General features: G+C 40.7%; 1 protein-coding gene across 2 annotated transcripts in view; it reads left to right on the top strand.

The window, feature by feature from the left end:
- syne3 (spectrin repeat containing, nuclear envelope family member 3) overlaps positions 1 to 22,609 on the top strand; it is a 76,798-nt gene extending 54,189 nt beyond the window's left edge. For both annotated transcript variants that reach the window (XM_050061841.1, XM_050061842.1), the window contains 4 exons: positions 1,595 to 1,738; positions 2,013 to 2,198; positions 3,371 to 3,421; positions 16,248 to 22,609. In XM_050061841.1, coding sequence (XP_049917798.1) covers positions 1,595 to 1,738; positions 2,013 to 2,198; positions 3,371 to 3,421; positions 16,248 to 16,430 — 564 coding nt within the window. In that variant the 3' untranslated portion in view covers positions 16,431 to 22,609. The remainder of the gene's footprint in view (positions 1 to 1,594; positions 1,739 to 2,012; positions 2,199 to 3,370; positions 3,422 to 16,247) is intronic.
- The last annotated feature ends 789 nt before the right edge of the window (positions 22,610 to 23,398 follow it).

Genomic DNA, 23,398 nt, shown 5'->3' with positions numbered 1-23,398 from the left:
AGTTGCCTATGTTGATTGTCAAGGGAGTTTGTAGGAGTAAAAAGAACTTGTTTATCTAGTTTAAACACTTTGTGAATCTGAGTAATGTTCTGGTGAAATATGGTTATACATTATATACAGTCATGTCATTATAAGTTACAGACAGATTTATCATCTTAATATGAAATAGCCTAACATTACAGTTAGGTTTACCAGTCTGATATGAAACAGTCACCCTCTTTATCAGTCTGATATTAAATACAGTCAGTGAAGACCTGGCAGAATAACTGATTTATGAGCAATACAGCTGTATTTATACATTTAAGTGAAAAGTTAGAGGGCATAATTAGCTAAAAACAGGTTAGATAACGTAGGATGCTATAGTGCAGGCATATGACTCGTTCAGCCATTCATATGTCTTTTTAATTAAATATTTCACAAAACATGCCATGTACCTGGCAGGCCAACATCTTCATTTATTTGTCCTCCATTAATATTTAAACAAGTTGATTAAAGTTTACAGAAGATCTTTTGACAGCAGCCAGGTGACACTTGTCACCTAACAGCTACATAAGTGGTCATTTGAGCAATAAGTCATCATAACCCCTCATTGTCATGTTAAAGAAACCAGTTCTAGATGATTTGAGCTTTGTGACATGGCCTGCTGGAAGTAGCCATCAGATGGACACGGTCAGCAACAATACTCAGGTAGGCTGTGGCATTTAAACAATGCTCAGTTGGTCCTAAGGGGCCCAAAGTGTGCCAAGAAAATATCCCCCCACACCATCACACCACCACTACCAGCCTGCACTGTTGATACAAGGCAGGGTGGATCCATGCTTTCATGTTGTTTACGCCAAATTCTGACCCTACCATTTGAATGTTGCAGCAGAAATCAAGCCTCATCAGACCCGCCAATGTTTTTCCAATTTTCTATTGTATTTGCCACTTTTTTATTTATTTTTTTGGGACCAGCCTCTGTAAACCCGAGAGATGGTTGTGCATGAAAATACCAGTAGATCAGCAGTTTCTGAAATACTCAAAGCAGCAGGTCTGGCACCAACAACCATGCCAAGTTTAAAGTCACTTAAATCACCTTTCTTCTCCATTCTGATGCTCAGTTTGAACTTCCGCAGGTCGTCTTGACCATGTCTACATGCCTAAATGCATTGAGTTGCTGCCAAGTGATTGGCTGGTTAGCTATTTGCCTATAAGCAGTTGCAAAGGTGTCAATCAATGAAAAGAGAGTGGGAAGATTAGTAGTGAGGTATAGCTCACCTCTTCCCCAGTGTTAATGAGGGTAGAATGAGTGAAAAAGAAACAATGATAGATGCAGCTGTTGAGATGTTTATTCTGTCATCTTTCCAGTTTTAGATGTAGAATATTGGTAAGCTCTGAATGACTATCATTACCTTTGTTACCATTTTGCACTTGTCTGGCAGAACAATTGTTGATATGAAATGCTAATGGAAAAACAAAGAAGCACAGAAAACTAGTGACAGATTACTGCTTTGGCCAAATTCACTGATGGATTTGTTAACAGCCTGTAGATGAGTCAAGCATCCCCACCTCTAACTGAAAAAGGGTACAAAATGACTGTTTTGGGGTTTTGTAGGGGGGCACGGGACAGTCCAGATCCAGGAGGAGGGAGTTTGAGGCCTGGCTGTCCAAAGAGAATGAACTCCTCTCAGGGGTCCTCAGCATGAAGGGAGCATCACTCAGCGCCAAACAACTCAAGATCCGACAGGACACGCTTCAGGTTTTAATTCTTAATTCTTAAGAATTTAGAAGATACAGCAGCATGTTTTTGTTATTTTATGCTTGAAAAAAAGTTATCCTGATGTGATCTGTCAATATTCCAAATATGAACTTTCAGTAAACTAATGTACAGTTTAGCCTCATGATGCTGACCTGGGAGAAATTTACCATCGAGCTGAACGGACTTTTACACTGAAAGTTTACGTTCTGTTGCACTTTCTGCTGCTTTGCATTCAGACAATATACCTTATCCTCTGTGGTGTGTCCTGCTGCAGGCTCTGAGGGCAGGACTGACCTGGGGTCAGGAGCAGTTCCAGCTGTTGCTCCAGGAGAGTCAGGGCAGTGAGGCTGGGTCTGGACCAGCAGAAGATGTGGATTTGGAGGAACTTCGCTACCGCTGGATGCTCTACAAGTCCAAACTGAAGGATGTGGGAGACGTCAGGGTCAGGGCCAGCGCCAAGGTGAGACGAGAGCTGAACACTGCAATTCACATTATGTGATCGAAATTAATATATATTTTTTTAATGCTTGAAGATCCACTCATTACTAAAAGTCTAAGTCATCCAAGAAAGACAATAAAAACTAATGGACTGGTCAAAGTTATCAAAGGGAATTTTCAGTTGTGCTGATGTATTGCCTCAACTCAGCCCTAAGGAAAAATGACTGTCCTCTACTGACCAGTCAACAGACTGTAGTGTTTCTAACGCCACCTTTTAGTACCAGATCTGTGTGCTAGGTACCCCAGTAGAGGGTTGACCAAAAATGGGGACGGTAAGGAACAGTGCCATTGGCTCTATACACAGCTTTTCATCATGGAAATGGAAAAAATACATACTGAACTGAACTGAACTGAACCGGACTGCTTGCTGGAAACACGGCTTAAGTTCACTGTACTTTCTTTATACTTAGTCCCAAACTCTCTGGGGTTTACAGACAAATAGTGCCACATCTCCCACTTAGTCAAGCTGCCACCGTGCTGACATTGTGATTATATGATGTGTTTTATAAATGTAAAACAAGTTCTTTACAATTTGTGTACTTGATTACATTTGCCTTTATTAACTATAGACTAGTGGGTAATTATGCATTCATTCATTCACTGATACAAAACAAAATCTTAAATCTGGAGCACAGATGTCATTGCAGTATAATTGCTGTTGTATGCCAGGGTCCTGTATTAACTCATGACCTCACTGTGATGTGCTTTTGTGGGATTCCACCCTTTAAGTGCACTGTTGTTTTCTCACCACAAGGTGGTAGTGTAACATCATTTAGATCACTACACAGTGACAGTTAAGATTACCTGTAATACGTCTGTAAGGTAGCTGCTGCTCAGTAGAATTACTGTATACTAATTGCATTAATTGCTAATCCTATCCTCCAGATGTGGAACAAATGAAAACAAATGTATTCACAATCTCGTGTGATTTTTGAGAGCACGCTTGGCTGAGCAGCATGTCACCTGTCAGTTTAACAGTGTGGTCCAGATGAGTCAGTTGTCAGTAAGAAAGCTCCAGTGTGGTTTGAATTTAGTATGATGATCCAGTCCACAAGGTTAGTATATGTAACTGTTGCTAAGATTTTGAACACTGTCAACATTGTCAGTTGATTCAAATATTTAATATCTCTGCAGAAACTCCAAGTCAAACAAGAGGAGCCGGCCATCACAGCAAAGGCGCAAAAGGTAACTCCAAACTATTTAGGATTTTATGAATATTAGTCAACATAACTGCACAGCAGCATTCTGCCATGATGCTCCACCCATCCAAAAATCCATTACAATTCATTACATACACAACATGTGATCAGAGCTGATAGAGTCCACGTGAGCATCACATAGGGCTACATTTCACCATTATATTCATTATAGATTTATTTGTTTTTTAAATCGGTAAATCATTTTTTCTACAGCATGTCAGAAAATAGAGAAAATGCCCTTCATAACTTCCCAGAGCCCATGCTTACGTCTTCAAATGTCTTATGTCCAACTGACAGTCTAAAAGCCAAAGATATGCAGTTTACAATGATGTGTAGGCCCCTTTTATACATGCAGTCTATCACTGGAATGTTCAGGAACATTTCCTGCATGAGGTAATGTGTTAAAGGTGAAGTGTGTAATATATAGTGGGACTTGGTGGCACCTAGCAGTGTATTGCAGATTGCAACCAGCCAAAACTTCACCGGCTAGAATTCCTTCTGTGTTTGTTATTCAGGTTTTTTCAGGAGCTAGATTATTCACAGAGGTCCCCTCCTCTTCAAAACAAACAGACCAGGTGATTGAAAGTGCCAAAAACACTGAATAAAGCAGTTTCATGTTACAAACCAGATCCAAACGGCCAGGAGGTTTTCACCAGAAGCTGAATTATCCACAAGGGTCCTCACCTCTCCAAAACAAACCGAACCGTGGATTTTTGTGAACTGTCACACCCCTGATACTGCTGCAACGTTTTCTCTCAATACAGCTTCCTCGGCTAACAGTGTTAAGTAACAGTTTTAATTTGCAAATGTAGGGGATCTTTCTTACTGAGCCTCACTGCTCTAGAGTATTTTACTTCTCCACGTAACCTGTTGTGCTAAGTGCTTATTGATGTTTTTTGTTTTGCTTCACTCCCTGAGATTTAACATGTTTGGTGTATTAGAGGTTGAGGTTCTGCAGATGGCGCTCTTTGCTTTGTCTTGAAGCTGTGCTGCCTTTCACTGTTTACCCCAAACACCCGGTTCATGTATTCAGCCCAAAGCAACTATAAACATGATGCGTGTTCTTCTGTGTAGTGGAGAATTAGTGAGGGAAAATTCACAACGTTTGGTTGTGTCTTAAGAATCTGAACCAAGTGTTCTCATGGCATTCATTTTACATCCTGAAATTTTCCCTGAGGTCTTTGGGCTGTAGAGAGCCAAACAACTGACCTGACCACCCAGGACTGGAAGTGAAGCGTATCAAACCAACCCCCAACCCACCATTCATTCAGTAAGCAGTGGCCAATGAACAGATTAAAGCACGCCGTCCCCCTGTGACCACCATATTGACCCCTCAGATGCCAAGCTCAAACATTCCTGTATGTTCTCACAAGCTCTCCACAGGCTGATGGCTCTGCTGCTGCTGGGTTTTATCAGCCTTTATCGTCGGCAGAGGATGGCACTAAGGATTCTTAGTGCCATGAAGCAAACACACCCACCATTTAGCAGCTACTTATAACTTTACAAGATGAACTGATGTCCTGGAAAAACTCCCTTATAATTCTGTGAGTCTTTTATATCAAGACATGTTTATTCATTGTGGGATGACAGGCGTCTTTGTTTGCATGTCAGCTCAACAGTATGCATCGTGTCTGCTTTGCTACTGTTGGGCTTCATGTCCCTGAGCTGTCAAACTCTCTACTAGGTTTGTAGTCAGAAGTGGGCAAGTTTATCAGCCCTATTACTGTTTTCACTGGTGTTCACTTGTCCTTTTCTAGCACACATAGCCAGTTTTCTCATTCAGGTTACTCCCAGATCAGAATACTGATCATACTGCTACTAATAATGATGATAATAACAATGCCTTTATTTAGAAGAGATTTTCAAAACAAGTTACAAAGTGCTTTACATACAATTAAAAAGACAATAAAGTCAGTTAATAAAATAATGCAATAAAGACAACAGATACTAAAACAATGGCAAAGTCTATAAAAAGCATGTCTAAAATAATGAGTTAGCATTCCTGATCTCTTCTGACAGGTCATTCTACAACTGAGGGGCCAGAACAGAGAAGGCCCGATGACCTTTAGTTTTAAGGTTTAATTATGGAATGACCTACCAGATGATCACAGGTTGCATTCAGGCTCGTGGGAGGTCAGAAGGTTGGCTATATATAAGCTGGAGCTAACCCACTACAAGCCTTAAAAGTGATCCTTATAATTTTGAAATCCACTTTAAGATAGACGGGCAGTCAATGAGGTGATTCTAAATTAATGCATAAATCTTGATATTGGCAGAAAAAAATGACCCAAAAAAAAACCGATTGGACTTCAGAATTAATATGCTGGTCAAAGTTGAGGATGGAGTCCGAGATAATATTGAGATTTCTGCAAGAGTTGGTAATGTCAGATGAGAGGGGACCAAGATGGGAAGAAATATAATTTTGTGATGAGTCTGGAGCTGTGACGATAATCTCAGATTTTTCTTAGCTGTAGAAAGTTTGATGCCATCCAGTTGTTGATATCTGCAGTGCGCATGTGGAGGCTGTTCACTTGACTGGTATTGTTGGTGTCAAAGGAAAGATATTACTGTGTATCACTGGCAGACACAAATGCTACTAATGACTTATTATGATCAGTTCATCAAACAAATCTTTAAATAAAAAGAACACTGCTTCATTACCAGTCAACTGGTGGTGCTCTGGAGGTAAAGCCCCGTTTCCACCACACACTTTCGGTTTAATAATAATAATAATAATAATAATACATTTTATTTATAATGCCCTTATCATCAAAAGATCTCAAAGTGCTACAAGTTAAAAACAAAGAAAGATTAAAAAAACAAGATAAGCAGTTATTTAAAAGGATTTAAACAAAAACATCTAAGGGGGACCAAAAGCTTTGCTAAAAAGAAATGTCTTAAAACCTTTTTTAAAACAGTCAGTGGATTGTGGTGTCCTCAAGGTGTCAGGGAGGGCATTCCACAGACGTGGGGCAGCAGCACAGAAGGCCCTATCTCCCATGGTCCTGAGTCTGGTTCTGGGTATTTGGAGGAGGTTTGAGTGAGTGGAGCGGAGGGAGCGTGTTGTGTTTTGTGGGTTGAGAAGTTCTTTGAGGTGGGGGGGGGGCATGTCCATGGATACATTGGTGTGTGAGGAGGGAAACCTGGTATAGTACCTTTGGAACTAACAGTAACCCTTCAAACATGATACCTAGACCCTAGGTCCGTTAAGCGTTTCTACCATAAACAATACTATTTAATGTGGGCGGGGTTGTTGTCAGTCACTGCTCCGTCCAGCTCTCACTGTATGTCCTGTATTTTTTACCAGTGACACAGATGGAAGTCTGCACGGCGTTTATCATCCACAGAACGGGGTTGCACACCAACATTTTCAGAACAAAAATGCAGTGAGAGTCTCTCTTGATGGGATATTTAAAAAATAGCAGGTTTGTGCATTAAGTCCTTCTCAAGTAAGCGCAGGGGTTTGGTGTTACTGTAGCCCACAGGAATGATCCTCCACAACACTTGTTTTTCTCCAAGTGAGGATTAGAATATATGCAGTTCACATAATCTTGTTTAAATTAATATATTTTTAAATGCTTGAAGATCCGCTCTTTACTAAAAGTCTGTGTCATCCAAGAGTGACAATAAACACTAATGGAATGGTCAAAGTTGTCAAATTGAAAAAAAGTAAACATTACACCTTAAAAGTTGACGGCAGTCGGCCCAGTGAATTAAGTTATCCATTACTTTTCACGGTGGAAGTGGAAAAAGTGCATACCAAACTGAACTGAACCGTAATGTTAAAATCTTAATTAACAAAGAAAATACATTTGTGGGTTTCTCTTGTTGCTTGTGTAGCCATCTTGCCAATGTTTTCACATAACGCCCTGTTTGGAGGGTGACTGAAAAATTTCAGTCTGGAGGGCCACCTGTCCTTAACACTTTGCCTCCCGCCCCAATCCCAACAAGAATCAGGACACCCTGTCCCTAGATGTGGACGCACAAAACAGAGGGGTAAGGGCTAAGTGGGTGTTTGAGTCCAAGGATTAAGAGTGAAATGTTGACCTTTTGATGGCGCCACATAAAAAGTCAGGGGTTCAGCAAAGTTGTCAAAATTCATCTTGAGGGGAGCATAAATGTCTGAACTAAATTGCTTGGCAATCCATCCAGTATTCATCAAGATATATCAGCCAAGACCAAACTGTTAACCTGACCAACACTGCCAGAGACACTCTGCTATAGTGATTAAAAAAACAATAAATAAAACAAAGACAGCTGAGTAAAATCCCTTTTCATCAAGCTTTTATGATGGAAAACAGTATGGTACCAGTTAATAATACATACTTAATAAATGACACCACTGGCTGGACTGAGCTGGACTTTCCCCGCTGTCACCATTTACAGCAAGAGTCTCAACGCTTTGCTAATGCTTTGAGATCAGCAACCATTGGTGTCACAGCTCACATGAACCTGAGATTTGTTCATCACAACTCACAGGTGCAGTTCACATGAGAAATTTATGATATATTTATTTTGTTTATGAACAAAATGCACAATGTAAACAGTAGTGCGAAGCTTTTACTGTGAAATGCTGCAGGAAATATTGAGATGACACCCTTAATACTGCCGGGTTAATGATCAGTATCTTAAGTTATGGTTAGACACTATAGCTTTCTGCTGCTTGTATTCACTCATTCACAGTGAGTTCAAATAGAGTGTGCGGACTCTACAAAACACACAAACATACCTTTGTCCTGTGGCTGTATGTCAAATGGAGGTGTGTTCAGCTAGTTTCACTTCCTCTTCAGTCAGTCATTAACCTTTAAACACACAGTCCAACACACTCTGCAAACCTCCCTCTGTGTTTCTGTCCATCTGAAGTGTTTGACCACAGTTTCAGATGGATTTCATTTGTGTTCATGCTTCTTTACTGTGGCTACCATTTTCCTCCAGCTGTGAGCCAGAGTTGTCAATAAAATGGTTCGGAAGGGTTTGATGTTAAAGAATGATGCTCATCAAGATCTGGAGCTCCATCAAATGATGAATGTCATCATAGAAGCCTGCTTGACATATTAATATGTTGTCTGCAAGCTCCTTTAAGCTTAATTAAAGACTGTTTACAGTAACACTAAAGACAGATGCACATGCAGCTATATTCAACTGTGAGTGAAAATTCAGCACAGAAAGAAATGTGCTTTTTAAAACTGTGAAACTGAATTAATGAGATTTCTGCTTGCTGACCCACTACTTCTTTTGTAGGGGTTTAACTCTTAATGTCAGCATGACAGTGAAACTAAATATGGTCAAGTTGTTGGAAGGAGTACTCACAAGGTACTCATTAATGCACTGGTGAAGTGGGAGGAGTTATTTTTGGGTGTCCATTATTCCAGAAGTCCTGTTGATATTTTACAGAGACAGTGCTCGGTGAGTTGTCTTCTTACAACTAGATTGTTACTTATAACTTATGTTTGTAAATGTGCCATCAGCTCTATCAGTTGTGATAATACTGTGCTCAAAAAAATAATTGAGATTTCAGCTCGCCAAAGAAAAAAAATAAATATTATATTTTTATGTGTTTTGCAATCAAAATAATTCTGTTTCCTTGGCAACACTTGAGTGTTTGACAAATACATGGATCAATCATTATTATCCCACAAGGTTTTTGTGCAATCTAGATTGTTTTCCCTACTCCAATAAATAGGACAAACCTTAGATACAACTTGGCAACAGGAGATATTTCTAGTCCGGTCAGCAACACTTTAGATGAACTCTGAGCCAGAAAGCTAACGTTATGCTCGCAAGATTCAGGGCTCTAGTTTCCCGGCGCAGCGCAGGGTGGCGCAGGGTGGCGTAGGGTGGCAAACCCTGCGCAGAGCTAGTTTCGAGCAGCGCAACCCGAGGCGCGCTCAGTTTGGTAGTTTGGCAGACCGAGGTGCGCTGAGATGGGTGTGGCGGCACAGCAGGGGGAGGTGTCGACAGATCCAGCTTGGTGCAGTGACAGTTTCGTGCCAAAAGGCTTCGCCGAAGGTGCGCTAAAAGCTCGCCAGCTGAAACCAGGTCTACTGTCAGCGCAGGGGGAGCGCAGCCGGTGTAAGCCGAAGTTTGGCTGACCGGCGGACAGTGCGCACACGTCACCAAAACCTCACAGGCAGGTTTCCAGAATATCAGGCACATTAACGATGCAATAAATACCCAAAAAACCACTATTCAATGCAACTATCTGCAATCAGCACATAAATGTATCTCTATATCGACTGTCCCGTCACATCTGATGTCAGATCAAAGGGGATTGGCACCGTTTGGCACGTTTGGCACGCGTAATGGAAACCCAACCTGATTTGATTAACACAGCTGCAAACTAATGAGTTCACATCCCTCTCAGCCAACCACAAACAGCCACAGCATCAGATAGGGAGTATATATTCAGCATCTGTCATCTTAGAAAAGTCAAAAGAAAAGAAACAGAGTGAGACTGCGAGAGAGAAAGAGAGAGCGCGCGCGCACGAGAGAAACGCAACATTGATTTACAATTGTGGTGACCTCCTCCCAGGCTACCTTTGCATCATCAGCCCGTGGAGGTCTGCTCGCAGTTCCGTATATTCGGACACTGCGAGCTTGGACCTCCCGGACCAAAACATCAGTTTCCTCCTGGGAGAAGTTTGGCCGTCTGACGCTGCTGCTCTCTTCTGCCATGGCGAATTGAGTAAACTCTCATTACGCCTTCGCGCGGCGCATTTAAGGGCGAGGAGAGGGGCTCATTTGATTGGTGTGATGTGTGTAAAACCCACTCCACGCCTTCTCTCCTCCCTCTTTCTGACTTGCGCCGGTAGGAGGGACGGAGGTGGGAAAGAGGAGTAGCTGCGCCAGGCGCACGGTGTGCCAAACTTGCAAAATCCGCATGGCCACACTCAGTTGGCAAAGTGCAGGTGCGCTGTGCCTCTGCCTCGCCCGGTCTGTGAAACTAGAGCCCTCAGAGTCAAGACATCACGTATGGTTGACAAATGATCTGCCAAAACATTAAAATCACAGATAGATGAAGTAAATAATATTAATCATTTTGTCACAATGGAAAGTACTGCTGGGAAACCTTGGGTCAATAGGGCTTGCTGATACCGCAGAGGTAACCCTAATCCACAGTGGGGCCCTGTTGGATTCGACTTGGCTTTGACCTGTTGTGGAATGAACACAGGACCTCTGGCGTGTGTCCTGTGGTGTCACTGCAGCATTGCAGGCAGATCCTTTGAGCCCTGTGAGTTGTGAAGTGGGGTACCAGCACATCTTACTGATGCTGGATCAGATCGGGATCTGAGGAATTTGGAGGCCAGGTCGATGACTTGAGCTCTTTGTCACGTTCCTCGGGCCATTCCGCAGCACTTTTTTTTGTGTGTGGCATGGCGCATTGTCCTGCTGAGGGGAGGCACTGCTGTCGGTGAGTGCTGTTGCAATGGGAGGGGGGGGTTTCTCAACAGAACATTGTATTATAACAAGATGGTCACTTCACTCACAAGTGGTTTTAATGTTTTGGCTGATTGGCTTAATTTGACAGTATGTTTAACAGTAAGACTGGCTAGCTATACAGCCATGTCATTGCCCCCAAATCAATATCAAGATTTTCAGGAACATATGATACATCATGTGTGCCGTTACCGTCGACCACAGCCTGAAGTCGTGATGGGCGAAATGAACCAATTTTTTTGAACATCTCTTTCTAGTGTCCAGTATGCACAAGGTCAGCCTGCCAAATGTCCAAGTGCCCCAGAATCCCCAACTTTTTTCATTTGCTCATGCTGTTTGCTATGGTGAGTGAGCAAGAAGCGATTGAATCGGACTTTGTCCAGACCTCTGTCAGCCAAGGCCAATGGTGCATTCATGTGCTCCTCAGATAGTTGTTCCTCTGAATTCAGTGCATTCATAAGCTTAAAGTTGTAATGTGGAGATAGGGGTATTATACGGAGACTGGGAGGTGACATGCATGTGTTTTTTTTTTTTAAACACAAGCACGCTTTCTGATTTGTTTTCTTTTCTTCTTCTTTGTTTGCTCCATACATTACATTGCCTTTTGATAAACTGCAGTTTTTGACACTTCCACCTTGGCTTCATTTTTTAGCCTCGGTGGTTACAGCTTGCTTAAACACAATGACTGTTAAGTTTTGCGGCTCCGGCAGCACGAGCTTTCAAACTGACACCACATTTTGCAAAAAGCCTCAAAACTCAAACCCTGAAGTTGCAGATGAATAGCGAACACGATGTAATCCGAAGCGTCCGTAAGTTCAGAGGGCCAGTGCACTCGTTGCAGCTTGTGTGTTACAGTCTCCATCCTGTGGTGTTCAGAGGATGAGGCAGTGAAGGACTACACGCAGTGTTGGAAATAAATTGTAAACACAAGCTTTGACTGTGTTCCTGTTGCTATGGTTACTCATTTTAGATACAGGCTGATGCTAGACAGAGATTTAATTTAGAACAGTGAACAGACAGTTACAGCAGAGCTTAGGTGGTGTCCATCACCAGAAATTAATGGACACCCTGCAGCCAATCAGGATCAGGTATTCATACAGGTCATGCTATAAATCGACTGTTCAATACATGTTGAAACTGTACATTCCAGAGCATATAGTACATTTTAGCAAAACATAGGTCCCTGCAATTATTCATAGTTCATAGTGGCAGTAATTCATATGGCAGAGTTTACTTCTAAGGCGATCCAATCATAATGCAAAATAGTATTTTTCCCACACTGGTGTATGAGGTCACTACAGTAGGTGCGTTCTATTATAACTACATGAGTTTTAGCAAATGATATTCACAGAACAATCGTACACAAAAACACCTTTAAGAGTTCCCTATGGATAAGCGTTTGATGCTGGGCCTCTGTGAATCCTGTCTTTGCAGGCAACTGTTTTGCTTACCGCAAAGTGATTTCAGCAAGGCTTGGTGACGCAGTGTTCAGAGGGTGAAAGATGAACGTAGGCGGCAAACATGATTCACTGAATAACAAGTCTGAGAGAAATGAGAAAGAGTGCAGAGGCCTGAGCTGAATCACTTTACTGTGGTACAGGATGTTTCTGACTGTGTGGGTGAACCGCTTCTGCTTTCATCTCTGGATTCTTCACATTTCCTATACTTACCTTTTTAGATATGTTTTCAGAGTTTCAGAGCAAATAAACAGTCACAAAACCACCACAAGATTGTTTTTGTTTATCCAGAATTACACAGATTTCAAAATTTCACAACAAATCAAAAGAATTTGCAAGATGGTGCAGCGGTTAGCACGGTCACCTCACAGCAAGATGGTTCCTGGTTCAGTCCCAGGAGGGAGCCCTTCTGTGCACATGTTCTCCCCGTGTCAGCGTGGGTTTTCTCCAGGTGCTCCAGCTTCCCCCCACAGTCCAAAGACATGCAGGTTGGGGATAGGCTAATTGGTGACTCTAAATTGGCCGTAGGTGTGAATGTGAGTGTGAATGGTTGTCTGTCTCTATGTGTCAGCCCTGTGATAGTCTGGCGACCTGTCCAGGGTGAACCCTGCCTCTCACCCAGTGTCAGCTGGGATAGTCTTTTTTTTTTTTTTTTTTGGATTCTTTATTCACTGTGGAGCATGCAAGAAAAACAAAGTTTTCTTCACAAATTCAACATAACTTGCTGTCAGTGTTTGATATACAGATGTTCATTTTGCAGGAATGTTTTAGAATGTTACTTGACCATAATACAGCACATATTCAAAATGTGTGATAATTACATTTGCTTGTCATTATTTTATTCCAACTTGAGCTCATATAGTATGATTGTTAAGTGACAAACACAAGTGTTCAATTAACAGTAAGAACATTTTGATTGTTAAAGCATGAGTGGATCAGAGAACAGGGAGGCTTCTCATCACATCATGATGTTATGCACTTATAAAAACAAGGACATGTAGAATTTAAAGGCTTGCTCTTTCTGCCATTTGGGCAAATGAAGGCCCCACCAGTGTTTGATTATTATGGTAAGCCTTTATCTCAGCAGTTTAACAGGGAAATGTTAGAAATGAACTTTTTGGTCCGTCTGCCACTGTGGCTGTTTGATTCCAAAATACCAGCCACTTAACAGATTACCATTGTTCTTTTGGCTTGTGAGAGATGAAAATCTAGCAGCCACTTGCATATTTTACAAGCATCTGGTAGCAATCTTTGTATGATGAAAGTGATGAGTTAAACATGTTGCAAGCTAAATCTGATAAGATGCATCAAATTACAACATTTATATTTAATATGGAACATGGTCCCTTAAAGTAAATAAAGTTTAAATGAGTTAATGAATGATGAAGTCAATCTGAAACGACTTGGCGCTCCCAGAGTGCTCAGCTTGTGATGTAGTTTCCTTTCATTTTCCTTTTTGCACCAAATACACTGAAATGAGTTATAATTCGTGTCATCAAAGAAGACTTTCTCTGTTCCATCAAGCGGCACCCATCTCTCTTTTATTAGTGGACTGTATGAGCCTGCCTCAAAGTAATCTTACGATTACATAAGTAGAAATTTATATCATAACAAATTCATCACAATCTGTCCAGTCGGTCTGTAACAGTATGAAGAGGACAAAGATTTTAAAGACACTCACTGTGCTCTCTGGACTTACATTTGTTAAGCTTCTCAGTCATTTACGCCATATTCTTTTTATATATATTTTAATTAAGAAATGTAACCCTTTTTACAACACAAAAACAAAACAGACATTACAAAAAAGCAGAAAATAAAACAAAGTGCCAGCTCACAGAAAAGTGCACATGTGCATGTCAATCTGTGCAACTGCTGAAATTTCCACAGGTGGATTGAGGGTCAGAAATACAATTGGTGGAGTCAGTGAGGTGGAGGAAAGCCCAAGACAAAGGCCAGAAAACTGAAACCCTGTCTGTTCAAAGTACAAAGCTATACAGTACAGTACCATACAGTCCAATACTAATAGTTCCCAGGCTGACACCATTTTTTTTTTTCACACAATATTATCATAGACTGTATAAAATGATGGACATCGCTACAGGGACATCACCCATTGTTGTGGACTCCCATTTAGAAGCCTCAAGTTCAGCATTTTGGCTGTTGCCATCTTGGATTTTTCGAGCCAGAAGTGACCATATTTGGAGGAAAGGGTGGAGATAACACTAACACTAGCTGCTAGCTTGGTTAGGTCAGTTCATTTACTGTACAGCTATTATTAACTGTGATAATGCTTATTCTAATGCTAATATCCACCAGTGATGAACAAGCTCTAAAAACATTGAAACAAAACGTACCAACTGGTAAAACTGAATATCCAACTCCCAAGAGTCAACAGACGGCACCCAGCTGTCGCTAAATGAGGCCACACCTTATGCGTCGTCCTGGTTCCCTCGACAAAAAGCCAATATGGATTTTTCATTTTGGATTATTGCAGAAAATAAGCTTTGTGGCAAACAAAAGTTAATGATGCTTAAATGTTTTGTTCAGGAAAATAATCTTCAAAATGAAGAACGCTTTTATGATAATTTAAAGTGTAAATGCAATCAATAGAAGTAAAAAAGTAAAAACCTATACACTACGATCGCATGAATTAACATTGCCACCACAACGATGCTGTAAAGCCATGTTCGGTATGATGACGTTCTGTAGTCTCTTCAAGCCACTTATTAGCAGCTGCCTTTTTTAAGACACCTAAAGGCTTTAAAATTCTTGAGTGGGGTATTTACTGACATACCGTAAAACTTTTAATTAAAAGCCTAGTCCCAGTTAAACGCCCAGTCTCTTTACATACAATAAACGCCTGTCTTCATTAGAGGCCTGGTCTGGTTGCCAAGCAGTTAATTTTTATCGAAGTTCTTTGGATGTAGAAAACCGTGTTGTTGGCTACCTCAAATTGTGTCCGTTCCTCGATTACCCTGCAAGTTATTTGTACTCCAGTAATCCATAAGGGTCCCCAGATCAGAGGAATAAAAAATGTTTTTCTTATAAAAATGAATCCAAGTTGTGAGTATTGTTTTAACAGGATAAGGTGGGGTTGTGTTGTAATCCTCAAGTGCCGTAACTCACTCTCTCTCTGATGGGCTGTCTGTCGGAGCTAGACCAAATGAATGATTATTAATTGATATATTATCTGAACCCTAATTTTTATATAATACACAATTCGATTGTATTTCCTGATCCTTGCTGAGCAACAGCTTTGTGTCAAAAGAGTTAAAGGCCTTATAGGCCTGTTGATTTCAGTGATTGAAGCAAATAATAGCCTGGGCTACTACTTGAAGTTTTAAGGTATTTTATGTTGTAGAACAAATTGGGAAAGTCTCTTACACTTGTGTTAACCACAGATCTTATTTCAGGCATCTAACCAAGACAAGGGAACCAGGGGTGCAAGCATGCTAACTCATTGCCAAATTTGAGGACTCATTCCTGGAGCACTCAAGTGGCCGTTCAAGGAACTGGAGTTTTTGGCTTCATTTTTCAGCCCTGAAGGTTGCTGCTTGGTATCGATACACCAGCACCTGCTGCACTCTCTTGCTCTCTTGCTATTCATCATTAATCATGTTGAAGTCTTTGTATACTTATCTTTTAATTGATAAAATAATTTTATGCCCTCGATGTCAAAGTTTCCCCTAATTTAAAACATTAAACGGAATATCTGTTTTCCAAGGTGTTGTATTGAAGTTAGAAATTCGGAGTAGTCGGAGCAGCCCACTATGACAGAGAGACAGTCATGTATCAGCTGTCTGCTGTGTATGTCGCTGCACAAATGAAACACCATATTCTTTTTAATGGTAAAACCTTCATTACATACTGTACATGTATGTGCGTTAATGTGTTTTTGTGTTGCTGCTGTCCTTACAGAAGCCTGGCTTGTGTCAGCGTGTGTGTCGGTATGCTCTTCCTCTGTGGCTCCTTCTCCTGGCTCTGCTGCTCCTGGCCTTCCTGCTGCCCCTCATGGATGAAGGCAACAGCTGCTCCCTCTCCAACAACTTCGCCCGGTCCTTCAACATCATGCTGCGATACGACGGACCCCCACCCACATAGGAAAACACCTTTGGATAGAGTAATGTTACATCTCACTCTCTACTGCAGCTTATGATGCTATAATGGGCCTTGGCTTATGTAGGAATGTTGACCTCTGACCTCCGATCATCATGACTGTAACAAACCAAAAACAGGACCACAACCTTCAGTTTAATCTAAAGGCTTTGCAACAAATCTAATACTCATTTTAAAAATGACTCATCTAACTAATAGCTTTGCTAACACCGGTGAATCAGTGACACAATTTTCCTCCTTTAATATCACCTCTACTATGGACCACAATCTGTGAAGGAACCACAGCTGAGAGTAGCACGCACATCTGCAAGCAACAAATCCCACAATTCTCTGATGCTTCTACACATTCAGAGCCTCACAGCCCATGATTCTTTGCTGTTAAAAATCATGATCTTTTAACTATCATGAAGAATAAAGTCCTGTAGGACTACAAGTCCAGCGCTCATTATAAATATTTCACAGTATTATAAGCACTCTGTAGAAGCTTATACATCCTATAACCAAAGTCATTTTTCTGCAATCTATCAGCATCATGAGTTTCTAACATCTTAAATATGGTAGTCAGCTTTATCTAACGGAGATGAAATTATGTTCATCTGAACTTTAAATAACTTTGCTCGTTTATAATCACCAATATAACCTGTTAGAGATGCTTGGTAGAAGTCACTTTACAGCAGCCAGTTGTTGCAATCATGGAAAAAAAACAATTGCTCAGTGTGTTATATCAAGAAATAGTTCCTGTTTAATAAGAAACTATTAGTATAACACACCATCATATGATTGAAACTTTAACGTTATGACACAAAACCAACAAATCATATTCAAATGTCAAATGCTTCTGTGATACGCCAGCTAATCTCATTGGTCAAGAAACAAAAATAATAATAATTTTCCACACATTAAACTTGACAAGACACAAAAAGAGACTCTTTGAGAAGGTGTCATTTGACAGGTAGTCATATAAAGTGATGTCATGCTGTACGTGGGCTGAGAGATGCTTATCCAAAGTCAGTTGGTCCATACAAATGTGTGTCATGTACCAGATGATCCAAACCAAAGACTACAACAGATATGACAGCGGATATGACGCTGTTGAGCTCTCTCATAAGCAACAGCTGCTAGTTTTAGTGCCACCCTCCAGTGGTCAACCAACATAGACTCCCTGAGATAAAGCAATGCTTCAGCCAGTGTTGTGCTAATGATATGTAGCAATGCTAAATAACTAGATTGCAAAGAGCTACAAAGTGCAGCTTTATATGTTTTTTTAAATCATGTTTAATCTTTTAATTATTTAATGTCAAAAACATTGTGTGTTCTTAGTTTTACAAAATCAGCCAGGGCTGTCACTGTGTGTTCATACTGAGAGCAACTTGGCTAATGCTAATCCCTCTGCAGTGACCTAAACAGAGACATCATACATTTTCACCATCATCATATTGACTTTTCGGGTACCCGCGTGTACCAGACTCAATGCAGGACTCTGCTTTGTCCATTGTCATATATCCCTGTGCGACTGTGGCACGTAACACACAACAGTCATGGGCTCATGGGCAGTGGTGTTCTTTAAATGCTGCCAAACACAGAAATATTAAATCAATAATAGTACACTCCTGTCTACACAGATGCAGTGACCTGTACGACATACTGTCAAGCAGGGCGGTGTTCCAAAAGCTAGATTTTTAGGAATAACAAAATGTCAGTGTGATTTTGAATATGGTTTTCTTACTTTGGGAACAGGACCCAGACATTCTGGTGTAACTTCAACACTGGGTTGTGGATTCAGACTTTAGGACAACAGCATACATTACAAATAAATGTACAAGACAAACGGCACAGTCAGAGGGAGGCAGATAGACATTTCTAAATGAATTCAACTCGAAAATACCCCAAACTTTGTTGAGGAGTTGTTGATCGTGTTGCTCACAGTGTGGACACACACACACACGGTCGACTGATTCAGTAACAATTTAGTCGAAGTGGTACACATGAAGAACGAATGATTGATCGATGACAGTTGATTAACGGTTATCCAATGAAGGGCTGTCTGTGTGTGGTAGGGTTAGAGTTAGGGCACTCTACTCATGTAGCTCTCCTCCCTACACTCCATTCTCCTTTCATAGAGTGTGACACATTTCCTAATGGAAACCACATTTAATGCTCTGGTTTATGTTTGAGAAGGACAGTCATAATATTTGTGTAGTATTTGCAGAATGTACTTTGAAGAACCAAAAACGCTCCCTTTTAGGTTGTTTCTGTCTGTAGAATATTCAACAGTACATATCAAAGATCTTTTGTGTTTTTGAATGTAAGCTTTTTATTTTTAATCTTTATTTTGATCCTGTTAGCACTGATTACATAACAGATAATCTGCTACTACTGATGCAGGAATGATCATTATACTGTAGGTCTCTTCATGTGTCAGTAGGGTTAAAGCAGTTTTACTTTTTTTGTTCTTTTTTGTTTCTTTTTTCTTTAACTGTACAGGCATCTCATGAGAGCTGTTTAAACCTAATTTCTCTTCTGAAGGTGCTACTTTGGCTTGAATACAGTGATCAGTCTTTTTCACAGCCTAAACCACCAGTGACAACAGTTAGAGAGCCGTCTGCTGTGGCCCCTGACAGTCTCTTGGCCCACAGTGTACTCTTGGTTCCAGTGCCCAAGCTGTAAACCTGGCAATCCCCCGTTTTTGTGTGTGCAAACCCAAAATAATCTGCAATCACTTTTTTATCCTGCATTTTCTCTCTCTTCTCACACCACACACACTCCTGAAAATACACCCACACACCTCCACACACCCTCATACACAGCTTCTTTCCCTATTTTGGCTGAGTTTGTGTGTGTTATTGACTTATGTTGCTATGGCAACAGTGACCAAATCAAGTTATCTTCTTATACAGCAAGTGTCTTTGTTTGCCGCAACTTTACAAGTACTCCAGCATGTTTCTAATGTGATGTTAAATTCAGTTTTTATTTGGAAATGAAAGAGCACAGGTGAGGACACTAAATCGTGACTGTCCCAGGTTAGACATGAAAGTAGAACTCCCAAAATGGAAACCTTCTGACAGCCTCCACACTGTGCTTTTTAATGGCCATCAGTAAAATGTTTTGGATTTTCCAGGGGCACAGGAAAGAAAGAAGGTGCTGTTCTTTCCGCACAAAAAAAGAACTTGTGTGTTTTATGCTGTGTTCACATTATTGTCGAACAATAGCTTTTCTTTTATGGGTGATATATCATCCTTTAGATTAAGATGTAATGTAACAAAAATGCTGTTTGAGTCTGTGCTAGAGCTGTTCAGAAATTACATTTTGATCACATGAGAACTAACATGTTATTCATTCAGACTCGTTCAGGTGCAGCACACAAAGCCTAGCTGCAAACTGCACTGTTGAATTATCACTGTGTTCATTAACTATCTCTGCTGCCTCACTGACGGGCTAGCAGGTGACTTTAGATCCGATCACAAGTGGACAGTCGGGACACGTTTCTGTCACCACCGTGGATGTATAAAGAGAATTGGATGTAGTGTTGGAGGTTGGGGCCTCATTCACCGTTTACTCTTTCAAACTCTTGCTGCATGCTCACTTGCTCACACACTAGTGATGTCAGCAGAATACAACACGGTCACGCAACACTTTGTCCAACTCAATGTGAAATGACGTTAGTGCGCTGTCACAAAAATCAGTCAGTATGTTTACATGACATTAGAGAAAATCGATTTATTGTGTTAGTCCGACTGAAAGCATTTTAAATGGAATTTCTCAAAATCAGACTAACACACACAGATAATGTGATTGGGAGTCAGATTACTCCTGCATGTATACAGTCATTTGGACCCAGACTGGCCGAGGTGATCTGCGTATGCTCAACAGTTTCTCCCCCATGCTTTGACCCGCAATTCAAATAGCATTAAATATGTAACAGAAGAACAAACCAGTGACAACATGGCGAAAGCTCCAACCAGGTCCATGCATTTTTGGACAGACGAAATGTACAGAGCTGTAAAGTTGTCCACCGTGGTACAAGTTTGCCGCTAGCCAACAGCAGCTAACTTGCTTGTTGATTGTTTGGTCTGTGATGTAGTAGGTCCACCAGAAAAAGGTCCAAATGGGGCATATTGCCACTTATTGTGGTGAGGTTGAACATACTTCAGTCAATAAATTGATTCCCCTCTGTGCTTGTATACTGGGACAAGGACAGTAGTCCTAAATGGCCTTGTCGAGCTGTAACCGTAGCTCGAATTAACTGTGCATGTAAACATATCGACTGTTTACACTACAAAAGATATGTGGTCCAATGCATTTCCAGACCGTGTCAGTGGTGGAGTGTTTGGATCCCAATGCACCTTGGTGGTCACTTAAACTTGTATTAAGGGCTGTCCAATTGTGACTGGATCACCCAAGATGTATGTTAACACCAGGTGTGAACAGACTCCATTTTATCATCTGTGATGTCATACCCAACCTGGCATTTTGAACAGATTGTCAGTTATAAAAATTGCAAGTAGCTGAAAACCTTAATCGCTTATCGTCTTCATATTGCTTCTTGCTAGTGAGTTAACTGTCACAGACTCCCCGCTCCTACCACAAGTCCTTTGCTGAGCAAAGTGTCCGGTGCAGCACAAGAGCCTAGTTTTTCTACTATAATGTGGACACAGCTTTATACGGTCAAAGCTCAATCTGTGTAGACACTGACGTCATCTGGCAGTTGAACTGCTATCTGCTGCTCTTTGTGCCAAGTTATGGCACTTTATTCATACCACCGCCATGGATAACACTTTGTGATTGGCTGAGAGGTGTTTTTTTAATCATAGTTTTGGCTCGCACTGTTTACGCTGGTTTTGGAGGTGTACCCCAAACTATGGACAAGGTAGAGGTGAAGAAAACATAATGGTGACATCTGATAGTTTGGGTTGCAGGATTCTAATCAAATCATTTTCACAACATAAAACTTTAAAATTTATGTTTAAACACGGAGTTAATATCACACACACTTTAACAGCCTCACTGGTGTTTATGACAAAACATGACTTATTTGGCCGATGACTATAATGTGTAAATATGCTCCATGCAGCATCACATATTATTGAAGACATGTAGCTGCCACAGCCTTAAAGCTTTATGTATGATAACCAGTTAATCAGCTGTGCTAAGTGCCATAACCAGTTGTATTTATTCAGTATGTAGCTTTATGAAGCCCTCAGCCAGTGTACTGTATAACTCTTATTTAACTAAGTTCAATATAAAGTTCAGTCCTGTCATGTGTTAATGCTGCATTGTATACTGAATCAATAACTAGGCTCCATGGTACTGCTGCTTATTGCACTGCCCATCTCTGTCTTCTATTATGCATGTATCGCTTAGACGCCTATGCAATGCCTGGCTTAAACAGTGTCCATTGATACCTTATGCAACATATGAAATGACTTGAATCTCCTGAGCACAACTGGTCCTTTACATACAGTATGAGTGATAAACATACAGAAGAAGAATAGTTTAAGTACACTCGTTATGCAAAAATGCCAGTGTCTGTCTGCTCTTGAGCGAGTCATTCTGAAAATATACAGATAATGATTGACAGCTAAAAGCTTCTTTTGTAAAATTCTATTTTATTAATGTTTTGAAACAGAAGGTGTCATATTATTCAAAAGAGTATTTAACCAATGTTTTTTTTTTAATTATTATTCTGATGAAATAAAAATGCAATTTCAATATTGTGTGCTAGAATCGTTTTTTGGGTGTTTTGTTCTGAGATTTTAAGAATATGATTTTTTTGTCTTAACCGTTACCAGTGCAGCTCCTGTTTTCCACCACCTTCACACAAGATGAGAGGATAAGACACTTTTGGAATCATATCTCACTTTATAGGGCTAACAGTTTCCATCTACTTCCTGTTTTTGTGTCGAGCTAGGCCAAACATTTAACCATATAAACATCTGCACTGAACACAGCAATGAAATAAATACTGATGAGTGAATTCTAAAAGAATGGACTGCAGCCAATGCTAGCACTATGAATTGCACATCACTTGCAATCACTGTCTGCCCTGCCTCATGGTCAGATTCACAAAAAAAATATTACAATAACACTATTTCAGTGCATACAGCGATTTGTAAATGTTGCCTGTGCACCAAGAACCCAGTAGGCAGAACAAAGGTAGACCCGCTAAAAATAAAGACATGGCTCTGCAGTGTGTGGGTCTGTGGGTTTGGTGTACCCCTTCCCATTATATTAAAAAGCCAGATGTTAGCAGGTGTTTAAGTTTTTTTTCGTTTTTATTTCTTTCTTTTTTTGTATAATGGGAAAGGGGCTAACAAAAGCTTGAATTTTCAGACCTTGAACTACAGGTCCTGACTGAGGTGCAGAGGCATTCCTCTAAACTAGCAAGGAATTTGATTACTGAAAAGTCTGGGCATGACACCACTCACAAATGCACCTCAGTTACCACCAACTCTTTAAAGACTGTAATGATGTCATTGTAATTGCTGTAGCTTTTAGCACTGATCTTTGTGAATTGATCTTTTTTTGCAGTGAGGTTCCTATGCAAAGGGAGGGGCCAATTTTGTGCAAACTGTATGCATATTACCTAATTAGAATATATGCAAATAGCACAGGACAACACTGTATCATACCAAAAACAAACAGGTCAATTTCTAATGACTTTCAAAACAACGTGTAGGCCAGTGATCGTCCCCAAGGCAACAAATATTACTGTACATCAGTCAGGACCACTGTAGCCAAAAGAAAACTTCATTGCCATTTGCAGTATTATTTATGGCAGTATAGCTCTGTTCTGGGAAATGTCTGCCCTTCCATGTGCCTATGCAGAAGGCCTAAGGCCAGAGATAGCACACCTCTCTGCCCTTCAACATGCCTATGCAGAAAGCCCTAAGGCAAAGAGAGCACACCTTTCTGCCCTTCCACATGCATACATGGAAAGCCTCAGGCAGGGAGAG

Source organism: Epinephelus moara, chromosome 14, assembly GCF_006386435.1.
Source record: "Epinephelus moara isolate mb chromosome 14, YSFRI_EMoa_1.0, whole genome shotgun sequence".
Taxonomy (NCBI): Eukaryota; Metazoa; Chordata; class Actinopteri; order Perciformes; family Serranidae; genus Epinephelus; species Epinephelus moara.
This window is presented reverse-complemented; position numbering and strand designations above follow the sequence as displayed.